The 20,568-nt window shown below is 43.6% G+C and overlaps 2 protein-coding genes across 2 annotated transcripts; both read left to right on the top strand.

Moving 5' to 3' along the window:
- The first annotated feature begins 620 nt into the window (after positions 1–620).
- LOC115323639 lies at positions 621–7,142 on the top strand. The gene is made up of 4 exons (XM_040220874.1): positions 621–683; positions 5,472–5,686; positions 6,881–6,955; positions 7,039–7,142. The coding sequence occupies exons 2-4, from the start codon at positions 5,473–5,475 to the stop codon at positions 7,140–7,142; spliced, it is 393 nt and encodes a 130-aa protein (XP_040076808.1). The 5' UTR covers positions 621–683; position 5,472.
- Positions 7,143–7,881: 739 nt separating this feature from the next.
- LOC121838250 lies at positions 7,882–16,264 on the top strand. Its single transcript, XM_042294365.1, has 4 exons — positions 7,882–7,901; positions 12,313–12,569; positions 14,861–15,020; positions 15,993–16,264. The coding sequence occupies exons 2-4, from the start codon at positions 12,327–12,329 to the stop codon at positions 16,187–16,189; spliced, it is 600 nt and encodes a 199-aa protein (XP_042150299.1). The 5' UTR covers positions 7,882–7,901; positions 12,313–12,326; the 3' UTR covers positions 16,190–16,264.
- Positions 16,265–20,568: the final 4,304 nt, after the last annotated feature.

Raw genomic sequence — 20,568 nt, 5'->3', positions numbered from 1 at the left:
TTTTTTTTTCTGTTTGCAAGGTTTTGAAGCAGTCCAGTTGGTCCAGTGCACAAGTGGTTAGGGGTGTCGCGAACTTTTGTCGAACCAGATTTTTTGGTCGAACTTTCGGGGTTCGACTGGGTCGAACCGGTTCGACGAACCTTCGAACTTTTCACCAGTTTCGACCGGTTCGACTTTGTGGACAGTGTGGCCAGACCTTGATACAAGCATGTCTAGGTTTGGAGAATTTCTTTTTTTATGCAAAAGGTTATTTTATTGTGTGAACAACTGCAATTAAAAGAAAACTAATTCTATTCACTGAAGAAGTTAATAACTTAAATTTTAGTACTGTATTGACTGAAATAGCTGATCAGCGCTGCACTTAATTCATCTCTTAGCCATTACCATCCAATCTGAAGCGAACTGGCCAGCCTGTCGCGCATGCGCACACGAGTCGAACCTCAATACAAGGTTTGACGAACTTTACACTAAAAGTTCGAAAAAGTCGAACCTGGTCGAACTCGAACCGCGACCGGTTCGCGACACCCCTACAAGTGGTACAGGCAGTACAGGTCTTTTTGGAAAGTGATTGCGGTAATCTGCCTTCTTCAGCGAACCGCTGTAGTTTATAAGCATTCAGATAGCACTTTCAACGTTAACGCTGAAGCTGTGGCGCCGGGCACCAACCCTCGAACCCTGCGTGAGTATGTGCACGTTTCTTATTTTGTTGCTGGTGCTTGTTTTTCGGCGGGATGCAACACGCGGGTCCTAGGCCTACTTCTTGCGTGATTATTCGAAAGGACTGCATACACCGGTTTCGTAATAGATTCAGTTCTAATTGACCTCAGAGTATTATATATATCTTTTAAATTAAATATCGAAGGATGAGTTTGTCTGTCCACTTTATTCTCTCCCTTTTACTTTGTCTTCCCGTTTCTTTCCCTGTCTCAGGGTTGAAACAATGACTATTACGCAGCAGTTCACCTGCACTATTCTGTTTCATACTTAGCGTGCAACGCTGTCAAAGCTGCTGGCGCGAGCGCGTGGCTTCGTCAATGGTTTTGTTTGCGCGAGAACGCGTGCAAATGTTCAACGAGATCAAGCCCCAAGCTCGCGCCAGTAGCTTTGACAGCGTTGCACACTAAGTATGAAACAAAGTATAAATAAAAAAAAAAAAAAAAACGCTGAAATGAAAACCATTTTAAAGCAAAGCTATGTTTTTTTAACTACTACTTGGTGTGCGTGCGGCAATCAAACATCGCAATGGGCCACTGTTTTTTTTTGTTTTTTTTACCTACTTTGAGTGCAGCCATTAAATGGCATGATGAGCCACTCTGGCGTTTATTTTGGCAAAAGAAAGATGAGAGAGAAGCTTGTCTTGTTTCCTTTCTTCTGGATCTATTCTGCTATAATATGGCCCACAACTCTATTTGATTTCGCAGAAAAAAGCTTAGTTGAACGTTTGTCCCTAGGAAAAAATTTCATCTTATTTTTCTTTTGACCCAGGTGAGCTAATATTTTAAAACTCTTAAAGGGATGCTGAACAGAAATCTGGATTCCACAAAGCACGACGGCAAAAGTGTGCAACGGGATGCTACAAACACCAAGACATCACTAATAAGCGATATATAAAATGGATGACAGTGTTTTTCAAAAAAAAAAAAAGGGAGGTGCATTTGACATATATGTTCACGTCTTGTTTCTTCGAGAGGACCCAAGGAGAGGGAACGGCCTCGCGCCTTGTCCGCCTCGCCGCCTTGAGGGGGCGAAACAAAGAGAGGAGGAAACGAGATATCTTGACCTCACGCGCCTCGTCGGCCTTGTTAAATCTCTACCTTTTTTTCCCCAAAAGTATGGCCGTTGATTCGGTATATCACCTTACGAGTGGTGTTGTAGGAATTGTAGCGTCCCGCCTGCAGCTCCTGCATTGTTTTCTGAAATCCAAATTTTGGTTCACGATCTCTTTGAATGAGAAATGTGCCATTTATCAGTGTCTTTGTAGTACATCATTGCATGATACATGGAGATTCCAATTTATGTGGCCCCTTTGACGAGCCACACTTTTATCGAGGTCTCACTGTAAATTGTAAAGATCAATCTTGCTGCAACATTGTCATTTACACTGAAAGTGAAGCTCTGTGATGCATTTGTTTGGTGCAAGCAACCTTTGCATACACCTTTTGTTCAGCTTGTCTCTTGTTTTGTGCCAGCAACCTTGACATACAACTTTTGTTCAACTTGTCTCGTCCTTGCTTTTGTTTCGGTGCCTATTCTATTCGCAACTCCAACACACTGTAGACGGCGGGGCAATAGTTCAAAGATGGCCAAACAGACAGGAATAAATTTTCCAGGACTTCCTTTGCACCTGCTCGCTGATCAGCGAGCCAAACTACAGTTATTCGGCTACAAATCCGAAGCGGTCAGAGCAGGAGTCTACCACAGGTGGAGATGTTGACACACATCAAGAAAAATCAGAATATTGATTTTTAAAAAATTGCCAAGCCAAGATCAACAGTTTCTATATTAAGACTCATGTTTTCCGGTAAATATGGCGTGTTCGTATGTTGGTGCATGATGGACCAACGTGCCGACAGTCTCTGCCACCATCTCTGCTGTCGTCCCCGCTCCTCTGGTTCTTATAGCGAGTTTGTTTCACACGCATTGGCACTGTTTGAGTTCTCTTCCAAAATGCATCGCACTCGCGGAGTGTTGCATGGAGAACTGACCTCAAACAAACTTGCCAATTGCACCGAGTGCAGAAGACTGATGCTGTCGCCATCTACAGGGTGATTCAAGGAGAGGCCAGGCTCTTTAAATCGACCGCACAATTCGGTTTCTTAACCTATCTTGCTACGACTTTGTGCAGCGTTGCCCACAGATGGTGCATTGCCACCAGTCTTCAAACAACACGGTGGCGTTTTGCACGGGAGACAAGAGATGGCGCAAGCGGTTGCGACGCCAACTGCCGCCAACGAACGAGCATAGACGCCGAGAGCCGGCATCTTTAGCAGACAAGGAACTGCAGTTCCTTGTTGTTACCGCACCTGTTTTTGTTTCTGCGACTGTCGCCGCCTGCGGAACGTGCGCCGCTTTTGAGTCAAAAAGATTGTCTGCTAAAGACGCCAGCTCTCGGCGCCGTAGGCTCGTTCGTTGCGCCATCTCTTGTCTCCCGTGCGAAACGGCGCCGTGTTGTTTGAAGACTGGTGGCGTCGCTGCATTTCCATAGGAGCTAAGCCTTTTTCTTTCTTTACTTTTTCCTCGGGTAAATTCGCTTTTTGCAAATTTTACAAAAAAAATGCACCATCTGTGGGCAACGCTGCACAAAGTCGTAGCGCGATATGTTAAGAAACCGAATTTTGTGGACGATTTAAAGAGCCTGGCCTCTCCTTGAATCACCCTGTATGTTGTAGAGGTAGTAAAGGCTTCAAACCGAAACTAGCGTCTTTCTGTTCGACGTGATGAATGGGAATGCGAGAGTGCATTCGCTGCCAACGTTTTTATGTAAACGTTGGTGGCTGTAACCTGTAGTTTACATATGCGATGACTTCGAGCAACTCGGCTAAGAGCCGGCGTAAATTTCCGCAATCAGCGAGCAACTACAAAGCAGCTGGTTGCAATCTTTCAATTCTTATAACCGTTTATACTGGAGAAAACTGATCATGCTGTCTGCGCAGAAGCTTGGTTCGTTTTAGCATGCTATTATGCATGAACCACTGAAAGGGTACGGCTTAAAACTAGTCTGTTGGAATATCCAGCAAAACATTTGGTGGGACATTCGATCTCGATCGTCGGTACAGGTGGATCAGATATTAGCCTTGTCGAAAACTTTCCCAAACATAATACGCCGGGGCAAGATAGCTAACTTAAGTAAATGTTAAAGGTGATGTTGCCCAAGCCTCGGGTAAAGTCGCTATGTTTAGCTTTCTCGGATGCTTATTAGGCAGACAGGTTTCTGCTGAGATAGCTTTGTCGACAAATGTTTCATTTTTCACCCGCATATGGATGGTGATAAAGATATCGGGGGCCGCTGATGCGTTTGTTTGTTCTGAGCATTTCTTTACACACCGGTATATTTCAGCATCTGTACGGCAACAGGGCGACTAAAAACTTGTAAATAAAGCATGGGTTGTCAATTGCTTCCTTTATGAAACAGCAGACGCTCACAATTCAAGCTCACGTTTGATTCCGTTGCCTGCAGGACACGATTTCTATCAGAAAATCTACTTTTTTTTTCCTTTCGGTTTTGCTGCACAAATGACACATCGTAGCAGACAAACCCTCGCCGGAGCGAGGCATGACAGAATTGCATTTCGGTGCAGCGAGTGCATGCACGCGTGGGGTGTCGCCGCTGAAACAAACTCGGGAGAGTGCAACCACTCGTGAAGTGCCGGCCAAAAAGAACTCGCTCCACGCTGCGAGTGGGCACGCGTGGACACGAGTGCTGTGAAACGAACTCGCTATTAGTTTGTATGCGAGACGACCGTCAAGCTGGAGTTGGGAATAAACCATTTGCTATATTACCCAAGCGCCCCGGCCCGCACTCGAGGAATCATGGGAATGGTGTTCCCTAGTGATCGGTAATTTTGACCAATTCGATGCTTACATAATTTTTTTAGTGTAATCCGCTCATTCTGGGTAAGCATCGTGTAGATTGCAAAGATCTCTCATATCACTTCTAAAATTTCTCGTCGGTATTCATTACACTATGCGTCCAATCTTCCCTTCAACCTGGCTGAGCTAGAGAAATCTCTTACAATATAACCATTCTCGTGAATAGTTGTTTTAGCAGGATAGCTTAAAATGCAGAGAAAATACAACAACCAAAACCAGGATTTAGCTCAGAGTCAGCGGGGTTATTTATAGCATTTTGAGCATTCCTAAGTTAATATGAGCTTCTTGAGCTATATGAGAATGATAACACTAAGAGATTCTTGCAGCTCAGCCAGGTCGAGGGGGTTGATGGGGCAAGCACAGTGGAAAAACGCTGGCATTGCCGATAAATTTTAAGTGACAGGTTAGGTCTCTGCAATCTACATGACTCTTATTCAGGAGGACTTCAGATTACACTCAAAACAGGTGCTCATCGAAGTGGTCGAAATTTTCTATCACTAGGTAAACTGAAGAAACACTTTGCTTGAAGTGACGCATTATGAGAAATAATGTTCGACCACCACTGGTGTTGGCAAAGTCACAATTAACAGCAGGTGTTTTGTATGGTTAGCTGCTTTGTCGCAAGTTTAAATACAAGCAAATAATGAAGATAACTTGTTCAGATAGGTATTTACTTGCGTCCAGAATTTCTTATCTGCTCTGCAGAAAGAAAAGGTTAAAACACCATAAGTTTAGGACATCAGTATTTGTAATGCCCTGATCTTCGAAGGAAGCTCTCCAGAATTTGGGGTGTTTTGCTATTCTGGATTCCAGTACCATTATCATAGGATGTGTGAGCTAGCAAACATTGACCCCTTTCAAACTGCTGCTTCTGCATACAGGATGGTCAAGCCCTTCGCAGTAGTGAAGTTCCCTGAAGAGAAGGACAGTCTCGCAGCTGTGCCAGTCGGATGGCTGTCGGAGGACGAGTTGTTTTGCACTTGGCCCATGCACGTGAAAGGGTGCCAACTCATAAGCCTGGTTGAAGCGCAGGCTCCACCTGGCGTTGTCGGCAAAGGCTGGGAGGTCTTCCCTGTCATTGTAATTAAGACCTACTGTAAGTAATTTGTTTACAGACCCATTGCCTTTTCCTTTTTTTTTTTTTGAGGTGTGTGATTGTGGGTCATTATTTTTCCAGAAGAGAATCTAAACATCAAGCACATGATACTGTCAATGGGACCTAAAATACTTTTTAGTAAGTTTTAAAGTGATTTTAAACATTTTTTATGCATTTCTAAGGTGTAAAGTTTTGAAAGTTCTTGGTCAAGCTCGGGTACTCAATACCGTCGAAACCAAAAGAGAAAACACATGTGTCCTATTATTTTTTTTTCTCCAGATTCGGGTTTTTATGTTTAAAGGTCATCAGTTTGCCTGATTCCTATGTTATTTATATCACATACTCAGTTTGTATTTTTCTTTATAACCTGTACTGGTGTGCAGGCAGAGTTGTATGAAACAATTTCGCTTGGTAGCTAATTTGAGAAAATATGCCGTTATCTGCAGCTACTAGGTTTGAAAGCTGCAACTATATTTTATTCTCTGCTAGAAAGATGTGAATGCTTGCAGACAAACTTCATTGGCTCCTGAATAACTGTTTCAAGCTACGGCATATTGCAAGAATGGTCCAGAAGCCAGTACTCGTTATGATAAAACAAACTACACTGACGAGTGCAGTGGAGACACAGGCAGCTAGCTTTGTTTCTACATACTAATCCTTCGAATTAAAGCTCGGCGTTTTGACGTCCCCTCACGCTCTCGCCTCCTCCTCTCCCTCACCTTCTCAGCACATACACAAGTCCATTTTTCTCTAGCAAAAAGAAAAAAAAATTTGTCATGTAATGTATACACCAATTCAGCTTCCCCGCTAAATTTAGTAGGAATTTAACATTGTGTAGCACCGATTGCATATCGGTGCAGTCACGAGGTGTAGTTTGCTCCCAATAGACAAATTTGGATAACGAATTCTGTCATGCATATCTGAAACTTGAACAATTAAAACAATTAACTATCAAGAGTATGCATAAAAATATCTGATAAAGAGCACCGTGAGTGTATTGCTAAACGTTTGTGATGCTGGAACGTTTCACACACGCGTGACAGAATTTGCTATCCAAATCTGTTATGTAAAGTCAGCGTAGTTTGTTTATCAACTCAGTTATTTTTTTCCGCTGAAATGTGTCTTGCAGAACTATATTCAGCTGAAATTCTTCAATTTCAGTCTCCATACTTCAAACACAAATTTTATTTACAGGGACCTACAAAAAGGCTGCCAAGAAAGTTCGCCAGTACGTCTGGACCTCCACCGTAGAGACATCAGATTTTTCGGGTGATTACTGAGTTCCAAGGCTTTGTGAAAATACCTTGGGGTAAAATAATGGGATGTTCTGATACATTGTTTTTTTTTCCTAGCAAATGAGGCCTTGCCGGGAGTGGAAGCAGTCGAATCGCATCCCCCCCTCAGAATGCCTTCACCACGTAAGCATTCAGTTATAGTAACCATTATCTGTATTTAAATGATAGGCTGTGTACAGTATTATTCACACTTCTTCAGTGAACAACATGCTTTGGGCATTTACGTGGCTTGTGGCAAGTAATAAGCTTCTGAATGGCTCTCTGCCATTCAGAAGCTCATTGGAGGTGCTGGGTATTTGAGAGGTGAAATCTGTTAGTTACTTTCAGTCTCAATGACCTATGAAATGTAGTTCTCTCAGGATATCTTTATGATAGATATTAGGGTACCTCTCTAAAAATATAATGTTACTATTAATATTTCTTAGGTTGAGGCGCTCTGCATGGTTCAAACTAGGCAGCTTTGCTAGCCATCCACCTCAATAAAATTTTATTAAGTAAATTATAAATCACTTATGCAAACAATGTAATTGGTGTGCTGATAAACCATTGTAGTGCCTAACCATGTTTGCTTGGTGTGGACACTGTCTTTATGCTATTCAGCTGCATTGAGCTCCCGCTCGGTGGGGGGTCAGCACAAGACCAGCCAGGCAGGCAGACGCCAACCTCAGCTGCAACCTCAGCACAGCCAGGAGGAAAATGAGGGGGTCACCTGTGAGTCTGCTTGTAATTTTAAACGTTCAGAGTTGAACAACTTGAAGATTGCATCAACAGAGCCGTAGTAAGACTGTCTTAATGCTATTCAGCTGCATCAAGTTCCCATTCGTCAGCCATAGGTTGCGAGGATGACCTGGCAGAGACCCTGCAAGCGCAGGAAGTGAACCAGCCCGAGGACAACCAGGAGGCCAGTGAGGATCCCAGTCGTAAGAATTTATAGGTTTATACTTTTTAACATTCAGAGCTGAACTTAAAAGTTGCACCCGTTTGCTAGTGTGTGTATTTATGCTGTTGTGAATGGTGTCCTGGAAACAGATTGGGATAAGGTGTAACTAAAAGATAGCTTTGTTTTGTTGTTACATAAAAAAGCTTGAACTTGACCTTTAGAAAAACAATTTTCAACAATGTGAAAAAAAAAATATTGGTATCATCTTTCGGGAATTTCTGGGAAATTGGAATTTACTAGTTTTTGTTGAAGTACTTGGACATTGCTGAAGGGCTCAAAATATTAATGGGGTAAAAAAAAATGTATCTGCCAGTTAAATTTTCTTATATTCATGTAAAGTACACATGCAACAAAAGCAAAGGGAATTTTTTTTTTTTAACTTGCATGGGAAAAGTTGTAAAACAAATTTACAATGAACAAAAAAGCTTTTTAGAGCTATATTTACGAAGCGAAACGAATTTGTAGTTGGCGCCCGTGGAAAAGTCGTCGCTATTTATCATGTGATTTGCCGCTATTTATCACATGGTGCTTGTGCTCTTTCGGAAGCTTCCTATTGTCTCTAAAAGTCACTTATTCATCTTCGTTTGAAGTGCAACAAAAAAAAAAAAAAGATTAATAAGAACTTTTAGAGCTCAAAGGAAGCTCCTGAAAGAGCGCAAGCACCACGTAATACTGTGCTGTAATCAGAAATCGATGGCGGCGGCACGCCGAAGTCTTCCCTTCTGGCGGTGGCGCGGAGACACTCATTCAACTGGTGGTGCAGCACACTTGGTGTGCAGCGGCAGCACACAGGTCTACTAGTGACCAGCGGCGGCTCCCGCGAGTGCACTCTACAAATTAGTTTCGCACCGAAAATATAGCTATAGAACTTTTTTTCTTCGTTGTAAATTTGTTTTCTGACACTTTTTCGATCTATGCTGTTTAAAAACAAATTTATTTTCCTTTGCATGTGTCCTTTAAACAACAAAGCATTTATTCTCAAGCATTGAAGGGAAAATGTTGTAATAAGGTGGTGAACTGGGCCAGTTGGTTGACGTTATACGTGATAGGGAAAACGACTCAGAAAACACGGACTATGAAGAGGAACAGACACGACAGGACAATGCTGTACTCTCAACTGAAGAATTTTAACAAAGGAAACAAAGACAGAAAAAAACATACACATCATCTTAAAAGATTTCACAAAACCAAAAGACCACTCTCGCCAACCATGAAGCGTGTCAATAAACTACCCGTTCACTACGTGACCCATTTTTTGCCGCAGGAAGGAAATCTTTTGGCTCATAGCGCCAATGACGGTTTGCTAAAACATGAATGAACATGACACAAAATGTGGAATGCCTCAATGTTCTCTCTCGTCGCCCTATCCTTGTGCGCGCCCAGAACGGTGACTCTGCCAAAGTCAGGCAGACACTTGCACTCTGCAATGAATGGGCAAAGGCCCCCCAGCCGTAGCTCCTAGCGAATATGAATGCTCTCGTAATCTGTCATTCAGACATCTTCCTGTTTGCCCCACGTAGCACCTGTTACATGACAAAGGTATCTTATATACCACACACGAAACACAAGTGACAAACGGTTTTCTGTGCGCCTTGGTGCACTTTGCGCTGGAACGACCAACTACCCCCGCACCAATCCTGGAACATATCTGGCCCATTTTTTGGGGCGCCGAAAACACTACCACACGCTTCTTTTCCCTTTCCGGCCCCGTCCTCTCCACCCCCTTAGCTTTCTTAAGAGCACCAAGGCGCACAGAAAACCTTTTGTCACTTGTACGTGCTTCACAGGCACGTAGCCAGGATTTTGTTTTTGCCCATGACAAGATGCTGTATGAAGGGGAGGGGGGAGAGGAGGTCCCAGCAAAATGGAAGATTTCGGGGGGGGGGTCCGGGCCTTATGGGCCCCCCCCCCCCCCGGCTACGTGCCTAGTGTTTCGTGTGTGGTATATAAGATACCTTTGTCATGTAACAGGTGCTATGTGGGGCAAACAGGAAGATGTCTGAATGATAAATTACGAAAGCATTCATATTCGCTCAGAGCTATGGCTGGGGGGCCTTTGCCCATTCATTGCATAGTGCAAGTGTCGGCCTGACTTTGGCGGAGTCACCGTTCTGGGCGCGCACAAGGATAGGGTGGCGAGAGAGATCATTGAGGCCTTCCACATTTTGTGTCATGGTCATTCATGTGTTAGCGAACCGTCATTGGCGCTGTGAGCCAAAGAGATTTCCTTCCTGCGGCAAAAAATGAGTCACGTAGTGAACGGGTAGTTTATTGACACGCTTCATGGTTGGCGAGACTGTTTTTTTGTTTTTGTGCAATCTTTTAAGATACTGTGCATGTTTTTTTCTGTCTTTGTTTCCTTTATTAAAATTCTTCAGTTGCGAGTACAGCATTGTCCTGTCGTGTCTGTTCCTCTTCGTAGTCCGTGTTTTGTGAGCTGTTTTCCCTATCATGAACATATTGCTTCTGCATTTTATAAATAGTGTTCTTAGGACCGTGTCAAATGATCACGCGACACCCTAAGCAGCATGAGGAACAGAGCGTCACGGTAGCTATGCAAAAAAGTTGAAACAATGTTCAGCTTTATTTATTTTCAAATAATAAATTGAGAGATAAAAATATTGAGTTATTTATCGGTATTCATGTTTGTTGTACACTACTACATCACTGGACTGGAATATACCTCCTGTCGTTTTGTAACCATTGCAGCCGTGCTGCGTGTCCCGCCACAGCTCGCATTCATTGCGAGATGAGGTTGTGGAACCTTATCATGAAATAGAATTGTACGAAAACATAAAAGTGAAGCAATAAAAAAAAAAATTATATTCCCAACAAGATTTAAATTTAGGACTTCACAAAATCATCATCACTGAGGGACATCCGCGCACAGCCTCTTGGCTATTAGCACATCCGTTTTGGATTATTTATTTTCGTTGTGTAGTTTTAAATTGGATGTTATACTTTCCCCGTGACTAGCTTTATAGTCATGAGTTTTCAAATAATTATTTTTGACCACAATCTTCCTTAGCAGTAACTTGACATGCTGATTCTCTAGTACGCTAAGGCGATTAATTTCGCTTCTATTTGGAGCATTTGTGTCCTTGTTCTGCTAGCGGATCAGCAATTTGTCCGGTTAAAGCGAAAACATGTTCACAGCTTGCAATTAGTTTATCGGGGTGTAATAGGCGACGCTAGAGCTCTGTGAGGTCAGCGATCTTACAATGACCTTAGCATAATATCAGACGTCAGATTTCATCTGTTGACTTGTGTTAGAGTTGTGTTAGAGCCGCTGTTGGAGCGATATCTGACTCTCTGGCTTCGCCCATCTCGTTTGATCTGCATGGACATCTTGCGCAGGCAACAAAGAGGTTCTATTGGTTACCTACCATGCGGTACTTTTAGAACTGCGGGCCGGGAAACTGAAATAATCTTTTCTGTGCTACTAAATGAATGTGGGATATATAGATGACAAACATATAGCTCAGAATTCTGAAGAAGCAAAAATATTCCCGACCCTTCTAAGGGCATGCATATTGTCCAATGCACCTTTGGTGTTATCACTAACTTAAATTTTCTTCTTCAGTGGCTGCAGATCTTTTGTAAACAACCAGTACGAAAACATGTTTGACAGCCGCAAAATGTGTGCTCCATGCCACAGTCAGCTTCACTGTAATTGCTGTGATAAAACTACTGTGCCATAATGGCTCTGTTATCCCCTTCGAGTGTGAGAAAAAAACAATGTGGTTTTAGGAACGGAGATGAGCAGCATTTTCATTGATATCCAATGCAAATACCATGTCCCATGGACATTTTGTTGCATATCACGAAGTTGGGTCTCTGTTGTCCTTTATTTTGGACACATGAATTTCTTTGGTTACAAATTGCTGCATGGGAAAAAGTCTGCTGAAAATAAGTTTTAATAGAAGCACCCATAATAAATGAAAACATTCATCTATAGTTGCTGACAGTATTAGAGCAGGAGGAAGGCTCTTCAAATGTCCCAAATCCAATGCAAGCTTCCTACTTTCGATAATGCTTTGACGTCTCGCGAGTCTTGAGCGTGTACGCATAGCCAAAGCACACCTGAAGGTAGCGAACACTTGCTGGAGGCCGGGCATCTGAAAAAGATGCCATTCTTATCCTGTCAGTTAGAATAGTCGCTTAGCCAAGGTCTGGAGTGGGACAAGTAGTGGATTGATTAGGAAGCTGATTTAGGGCAGCTTGCTATACATTGAAGTCTCTCATGTCATTACTTTTATATTGTTTTTAACTATCTTCACTAAACAAATATAGGACCTGTAAATGTAGGTTACCAGCTGTATGCTGACAGGTTCAAGAGAAGTCTGAATGAAAATGTGCAAAGAGCTTGACATGAAAGTATTCTGTTCCAGGTGTCCAGCTGAAAATGATACACCTTTTGGTCGAAATTCGACAACAGAATAGGGACATCCTGCATCAGTTTTCACAGCTGAGGCAGGATGTCCTCGACATCTCTGAGAGGGTGGCCTTGCTGGAGGCACCGGCAGCTCAGGCAGCACGAGCCCCACAGGTCCTGCCCCTGATTCTCCCAAGGCTGCCAGCCGAAAGCCTTCAGCAGTTGGAGGCAGCAGAGGCAGCAGTCAAGGAGAAGGGTGTAGCCAAAGCCTTGGTAGTTATTGCCTTTTATGTTTTAGGTTGCCCATATCAGTGTGTCCTTATTTATTCTTTTTTAATGCTACACTGTCGTGGAAAAGGCAGTGGTAACAGAGAATGTATTATATGTGTCACTGCGTGGTGATGTTGCACAGACGAGCTTAGTACACATTTTACAACTTCATGGCATGAACATCGTCATACAAAGCCTTTCTGAAAGAATGTCCTGCCAAAGTTAGTGCTCCAGCTGCAGAGGAATGTGCGGTATGTGTGTCTAGCCGTCACACACCCCAGTGTTGTCCCTACTATTTCTTAACCCCATTTTATTCGAGGCATGTGCTTGTTCTCTTCCCATTTGCCTCCGGCACACACTCCCACGTGGACGATAAATGGATTGATGTTATACTCCTCTTCATCTTGCGACGTACTGAATGGATGCTACAAGACAAATCAATCTATAGTTTGTGGTGTGTCGAGGACTACAATTCCACCCAAATGTCGATGCAGCACTCGTGTGGTATTTTTTCACAGCAGGAGTGTGAAGCTGGAAGCTGCTAGGAGCCAACTTCGTAACGGGAAAACTGTTGTTTCTTAACCTTTTTAATGGGAGCAAGCTATATACCTAAGCAACTTTTTGTGGTAATGTACTGAAAGGAATAGGCATGTATGCTTAGCATTAAGGACGCCTATGTTGCGCACACGTGAATGATTTGGAGGATAAGTACAGGTATGTTCTCGTTGAGCTGAAGGTTGTTTCAAAGCTACACATCTGATGTATCTTTAGGTACATTTCACGTGGAACACTTAATTAGCGTTGTTTAAACATTTATGCAGAAGTGCTTTCTATCAAAGGAGTTAATGGGTAACTCCTCAGTTCCAAACGTATTTGAGATTAGGGGTAAATTATTGTAAACTACTAAATCCACTCACACAGTAATATGCGGCTCGGGCAGCATTTTTAGCATTAAAAAAGAGAAATTTAAATGCATTTCCCTGTTTCACTTTTATCGGAATGCAATCTTCCTCCCCGTGACCAAAATGTACAACATGCATGGTGCCGCCTCGCATCGCATGTGTCTAGATCAGGGGTGGCCAAGCTGCGGCTCGCAAGCAGCGTGTGGCTCGTGACCCCCTCCCTCCTGGTCACACGAGCACTTCCCCACAAAGAGAAATAGGACGCATTTTAAATTGAAAGACAGGTTGCAATTTGGTAATCTTGTGCTACTACTACCTTAAGTAGAATTGAGTTGCTTTTGTCCCTGATAGATTGAAAGTTGGGAGTTTTGTTTATTGTTCTGTACAAGACCCCCCACCCCAACCCCCACACAGTTCTTGGTAGTTTCGTGGTTTTGTTTACGGCTCTTTCCGCCGAATTTGCAAACCTCATTCCAATTGCGGTGCCCCTCCACTTCCTCTAGGAAGGCGCGAGGGCCGGCGTTGGCCAATCGCAAGGAGCCTAGGCCACCAATCCGTCGTCGCGATTGGCCAGCACCGGCCCTCGCGTCTTTTTTGAGGAATTGGAGGGGTGCCTCAATTGGAGGGAGGTTTGTGAATTCAGCGGTTAGGCCGGGTCAGCCTTGCCACCCCTGGTCTAGATAGAGCTGCTTCCGGACTTCCGCTTGAGGCTTGCCTTGTTGATGTCAGTGCCCATCTGAACACGCACCTCTACGTGCGATGCATGGCAGTGCACGCATGTTGCACCATCATGCATCACAGATGATAAAAGAGAATCATGTGTTTTCTCATTGCTAGCCGTCCGCCTGCTGCACGAGTGGTAACTTTAGTGCACCCCACATGCTTCACACACGCTCAGCAAGTTTCCAATTGGAACCATATGTTTATTTTTAATAAAGGGTTATTATTTTTTTCATTCGTGTTTTTTATAATCCTTGACGTCCGCCGGCGGTTTGTTACCCAGTTTTTTTTTCTCAATCACCCTATTCATGGGGATTTTTAAGCATATTAGCAGGAACACCTAGCATAGTATTTGAATGAACCTTTGAAACCGTCTTTAAGAAACTGCCGAATTTCCGTCGTGGCTGAGTAACACAATATAAATATAAAACTAGCATTTATGGAATATGGATTTTAATTACTAATGAAATTAAAGAAGCTCCTTGAAGCACTTTCATGCTGCCAGCACCTGTGGCTAAATTGTTCAGGTTTTGGGAGTGTTTGCATCTTTGTTGCAGGTGTAGAATGAAACTATGCAGGTGGTACTAGAGAGCAATTTTAAATTAGTTTTTATTACAACATGGCACTTCTATACATAATTTGTGGTTTTATAGTCATTGTTTTGTTTTACAGCAAGATCAGCTGCAGAAGATTGGGGGCAGGAACCTTTCAGAGGTAACTGCTGGCATCATGAAGAGTATCATGGGTCATCCGGTCCAGGTGCTCTTCAGCCTCTACGGCCGCAAGGGCAAGAGGGCCTTTATCAATTTGGGCCTGTGCACCATCGCAATAGGTAATATTCAATTATTGAAATTCCTGGCTGCCCTACAAACTTCATTATGGAACCCCATAGTCACTGACAGGGCATGGCCTGATATATGCACCACTGCCCATCGAGCGTGATGCTGCACTCAACAAGCTTGACCACACCCTATTTCGATTGTACAAGCCCCATGCCGGTAGGATTAGGACATATGTTGCTTAAAATTGTACCCTGTACATATTAATATCTGTTCATTTTTATGACCTGTAAACAATACAAACCCAGAAAGGACAAATGTTAAATTACGGTGAGGGTGCAGGCGAGCTGGTGTATACATTACCATTTTGATGAATTACCCAAGACCGAGGCAGGAAACCTAGAAACATCCAACTGTGGAAAAAAGTGAAAAAGGTGACAGGAGGAACGTCCTCCTGTCACCTGTCATTTTGTTTTATGGTTAATGGAAAAAATAACCGTGGCAGATTGAAAACGGTGATGGAGCAAAGTCCTTTTGTCTCCTTTTTTAATCTCTTCCATGGATGGATGTTTCTTGGTCTCTTGCTCCAGTCTGAGGTAATTCATCAGAAGGACAGAAACGAGTTTTGGAACTTTTCACTTGTAGCTGACCAGCAGACTACACTTAGACTTCGTTTACGTTCGCTACACGTTTTCCTTGAGATAAGGCAACGGTATTAAAATGTGCTGCAAGCATTGTATTTGACAACCACATGAGTGCTGTATCCTCATATTTTGAACTGTTTTACCTTTATGACACTTGAGTTTCTTGTTGTAAGTTTCATTAGAACTTGTATGAGACCAAGCATTGCCCCGTGCAGAGTGAGAAAAAGGCTGGAAGCCAATTGTCAAGCAAACAGCGGGGCCTACAGATGCGCTTTCTTGCCGCTTTCGTCCTGTCGGTGACTATAGTCACGGTCAATGTGCTCTGGTAAAAAGAAAGTGTTTTTTAATTTGAATTTTTTAACTCGTGGAACCACTTTGCAGATGCCATCTGTCAAAAATGGTCCGTGGACAGGGTTCAAGCCCAGGCAATCATTGGGAGGTGGCTGCCCGGCTCAGTGGATCGAGGAGGGGGCAGGAGAAGGAGATTTGAGGCAGCCCTTGTCTCTGACCTGCCTCTGGTCCAGCCCCTGCCCCTGGTCCAGACCCCTCCTCAGTTCATTCCTGAGCCTGCACACTAAGATTGCTGCCTGGACCCCTGCCAAGCCCACCCAAGCAGATGCTAGTGTGGTCAATAAAGTCTACAATTTTCTGAAGGTTCTGAACTGTTCATATTTGCATGCCATATAAAATTGCACGGGACAAAGTACTTAGTTTTCTCTGTAGGCTTTCTTTTGGATAAGTGCTCTGTTACTGAATGGCTGGCTAAACAATTGCAGTCAATATTTGAATAGTCTATGGACAACAATGGGTGCCTGATCTAAAACAGCCAATGTACAGCCTCCAGATCTTTTAACAACATCGCGCGAACGCCGACCAGCTGGTAGATCACCGCCTTATTGCTGCGCGAATGAGTATAGGTCAACAAGACTAGGCGCATGCCACAGAAGGCTCTCCTAGCCTCGCTGACTTGCTGTTTTACGATGCGATAAAGCGCTGATCTACCGGCCGGTCGACGTTCGCGCGATATGTTAAAAAGAATTCTGGAGGTTTTACGAGAACGGCTGCCAGCATTGGAATAGCCAATGTGTATGATTGGCTGCCAATATTAGGTTAGCCAATGTATATGAATGGAAGCCAATATTGGATGAGCCAGTGGTAAAGGTTGGATGCCAATAATGGTTGAAAAACGGTCAGCCAATAGTGGGCCATGTTGGCTATGCCGTTGGCTAAATCATGGCCCATCTTGGCACAGAACGATGGTCCAACATTGGATCGGGTAGCGCTTTCGAAAAAAACCAACGTCGGACCAAGATTTGTGCCAGGTTTCGCCAATGATGAGCCAATGTAGGTCCCACATTGGTGTGCTGCCTGGGTACCGGCGTGTACCGCCATCTTTCCGGTCTATAGTGAAACACTTGGTAACAATTCAAAACTTCGGCGTCAAAGTTCGCTTGCTTTGCAGATTGTTCCATTTTCCAGGGGGCGTACTTGACTCGTTTAACGTCCCATGGAACTGCCAATAAGCATACTCAAAGTTTAAATTTCTATAGCCTCTTTTTTTTCTTCTAAATTTTTTCATATAGGCAGGGTGGCCCATATACATTACAGGGTTTTTTTCACAGCAAAAATCAACTACGCATCGCCGAACGCTAATTCTCCGCAGAAACGTATCTATAGACGAACGAGCAAGATGCGAAAGTTTCTGCCAGGAAGAATATTTTTTTCAAAAAGTTGTAAGTGATTTTCTGAAAATTTCAATGGGACGCTGGGGCATATTTTTGCCCGTTTTCGGTTTCAGGTGCCATAAAGCTCCCTGCATTCGAGAGCTCAGTCAGCCACCATTTTACCATTGCAATTTTAAAAAAAATACTTTTAACTTTTGGATAAGATTTCGGTCCGGGCTGAAAATCGTGGCATCTGGTTCGGACCTATAGCGCTACCTTTGGTCGGAGAATTAGAGATTGGCGATGCACAGTTCATTTTTGCGATAAACAAAATAACAAAAAAAAATCCTTTTTTTATGGGGAAGGGGGGGGGGGAGCTGTTTGTACCTCATTTGGAACAGTTCGTCTGGCAGTCTAACAGTGACATTCATACATTCACGCAAGTATTAGCTCGAGGCAGGTCCCAACGCCTGTCACCATAAGATAATATTTGCTTTGCGAGCGTTACTCTCAGTGTGATTCGTTTTTGCCGACTATAAGTGAAGATGGCGATCGATGTGGCAGAGGCTGGCCGGCGCAGCCGTCACCTCGGCTATTGAATGACGTTCCGAACGGTTGAGGGAAATAAGTAGTGAAGAAAACGAGAAAACGAAGAGGACAAAAATGCGAAAAAGGGGAATGGTGGGAACGGATTACGGACACTCATTTTCAGATTCCATATCTGCCGCTAAAGGGGCAGCTAACCGTAGTGGCGGCAGCTCGTAGGCCGGCAGAACGGAGTTCGCCTCCCCCCCTTCTCCCGCCCCCCCCCCCCCTTCTCCTGCACCTCTCCCCCAAACCTAACCTGTTCTTTCGCTATTATGGACGCTTGCCGGGTCATTTTTCCGGTGGATGTATTTTCCCAACTTAGTGAAATATCTTTCACGCGCAGCAGCGATAGTCATCCACGAAGAACGTTTTTTTTCACTGTGCCCGCAAAGATACAGTTTTCTTTTAACGAATTTATGTTTTTCCTCACTGTCGTTTGATACAAATATATGTGATGAGTGGACATTTGCTTTGCAGCTTGAGCGAGCAAGCAGAGTGGCAACATTGTAAATAAAAATTGCTATGAGAATCGCTCCACGGGAATCAACCTTTTCAAAGCGTATCTGGAGACAATCCGTTCGTCAATTTACGAAAAGTACATATGTGCTCCTCTTGAGATGACCTTACATTACGCAAGCTTGCTTATGCTCCAACACACTATTTGCATTGTTCTAGGACATTCGAACAACATCCACCATTTATGAAAAAAGAACCACAGCAGTTCGTGACTATCGTAATTCACTCTGATAAAAAGACTCTCCGATTCAAGAAACGAAACCTACATCTCGGTCACCCTGACCGAAAACAAAACTTTGTCTAACGTTGACTGCGCCGATTACCTCGATGTATTCCGTTATAGCCTTGTATATACTGACAAAGCCTGGCAGGCAGCTACGAGAAGCGGCCGCCGAAATGGAAAAGGTGGAGCGGCAGATAACGCATGAGGGGAGAGCAACGTGACTGTGTGTGAGCAACGTGACTTTCGGAGTCTCGCTGCAGCGCCTTGCTGCAGCGAGACACCGAAACAGTGTTCTCTCAAGCGAGCAAGTGTGTTTCGAATCTTCGCCGCTGCAAAAGCTGTGCGCTCACGCCCAGGTTCCCCGAGAAATGGGCCTTTGATGCTCTGTGCTACCAGATCCTCGCGCTCCAACTCTGCGACGGGGCACTCTATGACTCCGTCGTCGGACTGTCGGGCTTTGTGAGTATACAAGAGGCTCTCACTACGTGCATTACTTGAACAGCGGGAGAGGTGTCGCAGATACGTTTAGCGACTTGCGGGCGCCAATTGAATTGTACCGATTGAGTCCGATGTTGCCGTACACTCAATAGAGGAGACGCGTACAGCGAAAACCGTTGTAGCGGAGTTTTGGCGCATCACTGAGGCTGACCCGTTCATCTTCATCAAGACTGTGAGAATTTGAGCGCGTGTCTTGAGACGGTGTAACTAAGAATCCTAGTCTTGAGTTTAGAAAGAGCACCGTGTTGAAACGGATGTTAACCAGTTGTACTCTCACTAACATAAAAAGTGGGCTATTAACATATTATGAGTGCTTGACGTCGTCGTGACGTCACAATGATTCCTTTCAACCTGTTCTGAGGTTTCCATGAACGCCACTAGTTTCGTACCATCGCCGTGCGTTGCGCGCCGCCGCCACCGAGGAATTGTTTCGATTGCCATGTGAGTCGATATGTGTGTTCGCCCACTGAAATATGTGAGCCTGTAACATTTGCTCAAGAAAGACTTTTGGTCAGCTTTGACCGACTTTTCACAAGCTCAGCACCGCGGAGATGAGGAAATATGTCCAAAACGTCTTAAAATAACCCGAACAATATGTTCTCACTTGCTTTCACTTATTTTCAAGCAGACCGTGGAACAAATATGTACCTCACGGCAGACTGGACGTTTGGGAAAATGTTGCCAATTTTTAAAACTGGAGATAAAAATAAAGTATGTAATTATAGGCACATATCCTTAACAATCTTTCCCTGTAAAATTATAGGGAATATTATATACTCCCATGTTATTAGCAATTAGACCATCACCCCCTCTGCACTAAGGAATATGGCTTTAGGAAAGTATATTTGTTCGAAGTAACGCTGATGAGTTGAGCGTTTTGGTACATTAAAAAACAGCCTGAAGTTAGGGAAGAAATATAGAGATAAAAAAACAGAAGGTATAAGATTATACGGCTGACTACCATCGAGGTTAAGTGAAAAATTCTTCAACCTCATGTTCTAATGTCCTCCAGCAGAGACATTTAAAAAATTAAATAGTGCACAAATATATTTTTTTAGAATGTAAAAACACTTTGTTTACACTGCCCACTCTAGCTTAAGCTGCCCGTATGTTGAGTTAAGCACACCGGAGAATTTTTTTTTTTTTTTAATGGTATACACATCATCACCCTAGCTAGACACCGGAATCCCCAGTCCCGCAACTTTTCGGTAGGGTTTCCTCCTACAGTATGTTTCCGTATAACTAATCTGCACGGGCTGCATTAGCATAAATTTGGAGGCTTTTTTTTACAAGCCTGTTCGAATAAGTCAAACATCCTGAATATTTTTGTCCACACCCCACAGTCCTTGACAACTTACCTTACTGCAGACCTGTCAGATTTACTCACAAGTTATGACCTTTGTTTGGATGCTAATCTGGGGCGTACCAATATTTACTAAGTTAATTATTAAACTTGCGATATACTGCG

The sequence above is a fragment of the Ixodes scapularis genome, unplaced genomic scaffold, assembly GCF_016920785.2.
Source record: "Ixodes scapularis isolate PalLabHiFi unplaced genomic scaffold, ASM1692078v2 PGA_scaffold5__190_contigs__length_132052651, whole genome shotgun sequence".
NCBI classification, from domain to species: domain Eukaryota; kingdom Metazoa; phylum Arthropoda; class Arachnida; order Ixodida; family Ixodidae; genus Ixodes; species Ixodes scapularis.
Note: the sequence above shows the minus strand (reverse complement) of the source record. Positions and strands in the feature narration are given on the sequence as shown.

What these genes read in the sequence shown, in the direction of transcription:
- LOC115323639 (XM_040220874.1), top strand. Translation starts at nt 5,473, where the DNA reads ATGGTCAAGCCCTTCGCAGTAGTGAAGTTCCCTGAAGAGAAGGACAGT. An exon ending in CATTGTAATTAAGACCTACT is followed by an intron (nt 5,687 to 6,880) that starts GTAAGTAATTTG and finishes TTTTATTTACAG; the next exon opens with GGACCTACAAAAAGGCTGCC. An exon ending in AGAGACATCAGATTTTTCGG is followed by an intron (nt 6,956 to 7,038) that starts GTGATTACTGAG and finishes TTTTTTTCCTAG; the next exon opens with CAAATGAGGCCTTGCCGGGA.
- LOC121838250 (XM_042294365.1), top strand. Translation starts at nt 12,327, where the DNA reads ATGATACACCTTTTGGTCGAAATTCGACAACAGAATAGGGACATCCTG. An exon ending in AGGGTGTAGCCAAAGCCTTG is followed by an intron (nt 12,570 to 14,860) that starts GTAGTTATTGCC and finishes TTTGTTTTACAG; the next exon opens with CAAGATCAGCTGCAGAAGAT. An exon ending in CCTGTGCACCATCGCAATAG is followed by an intron (nt 15,021 to 15,992) that starts GTAATATTCAAT and finishes ACCACTTTGCAG; the next exon opens with ATGCCATCTGTCAAAAATGG.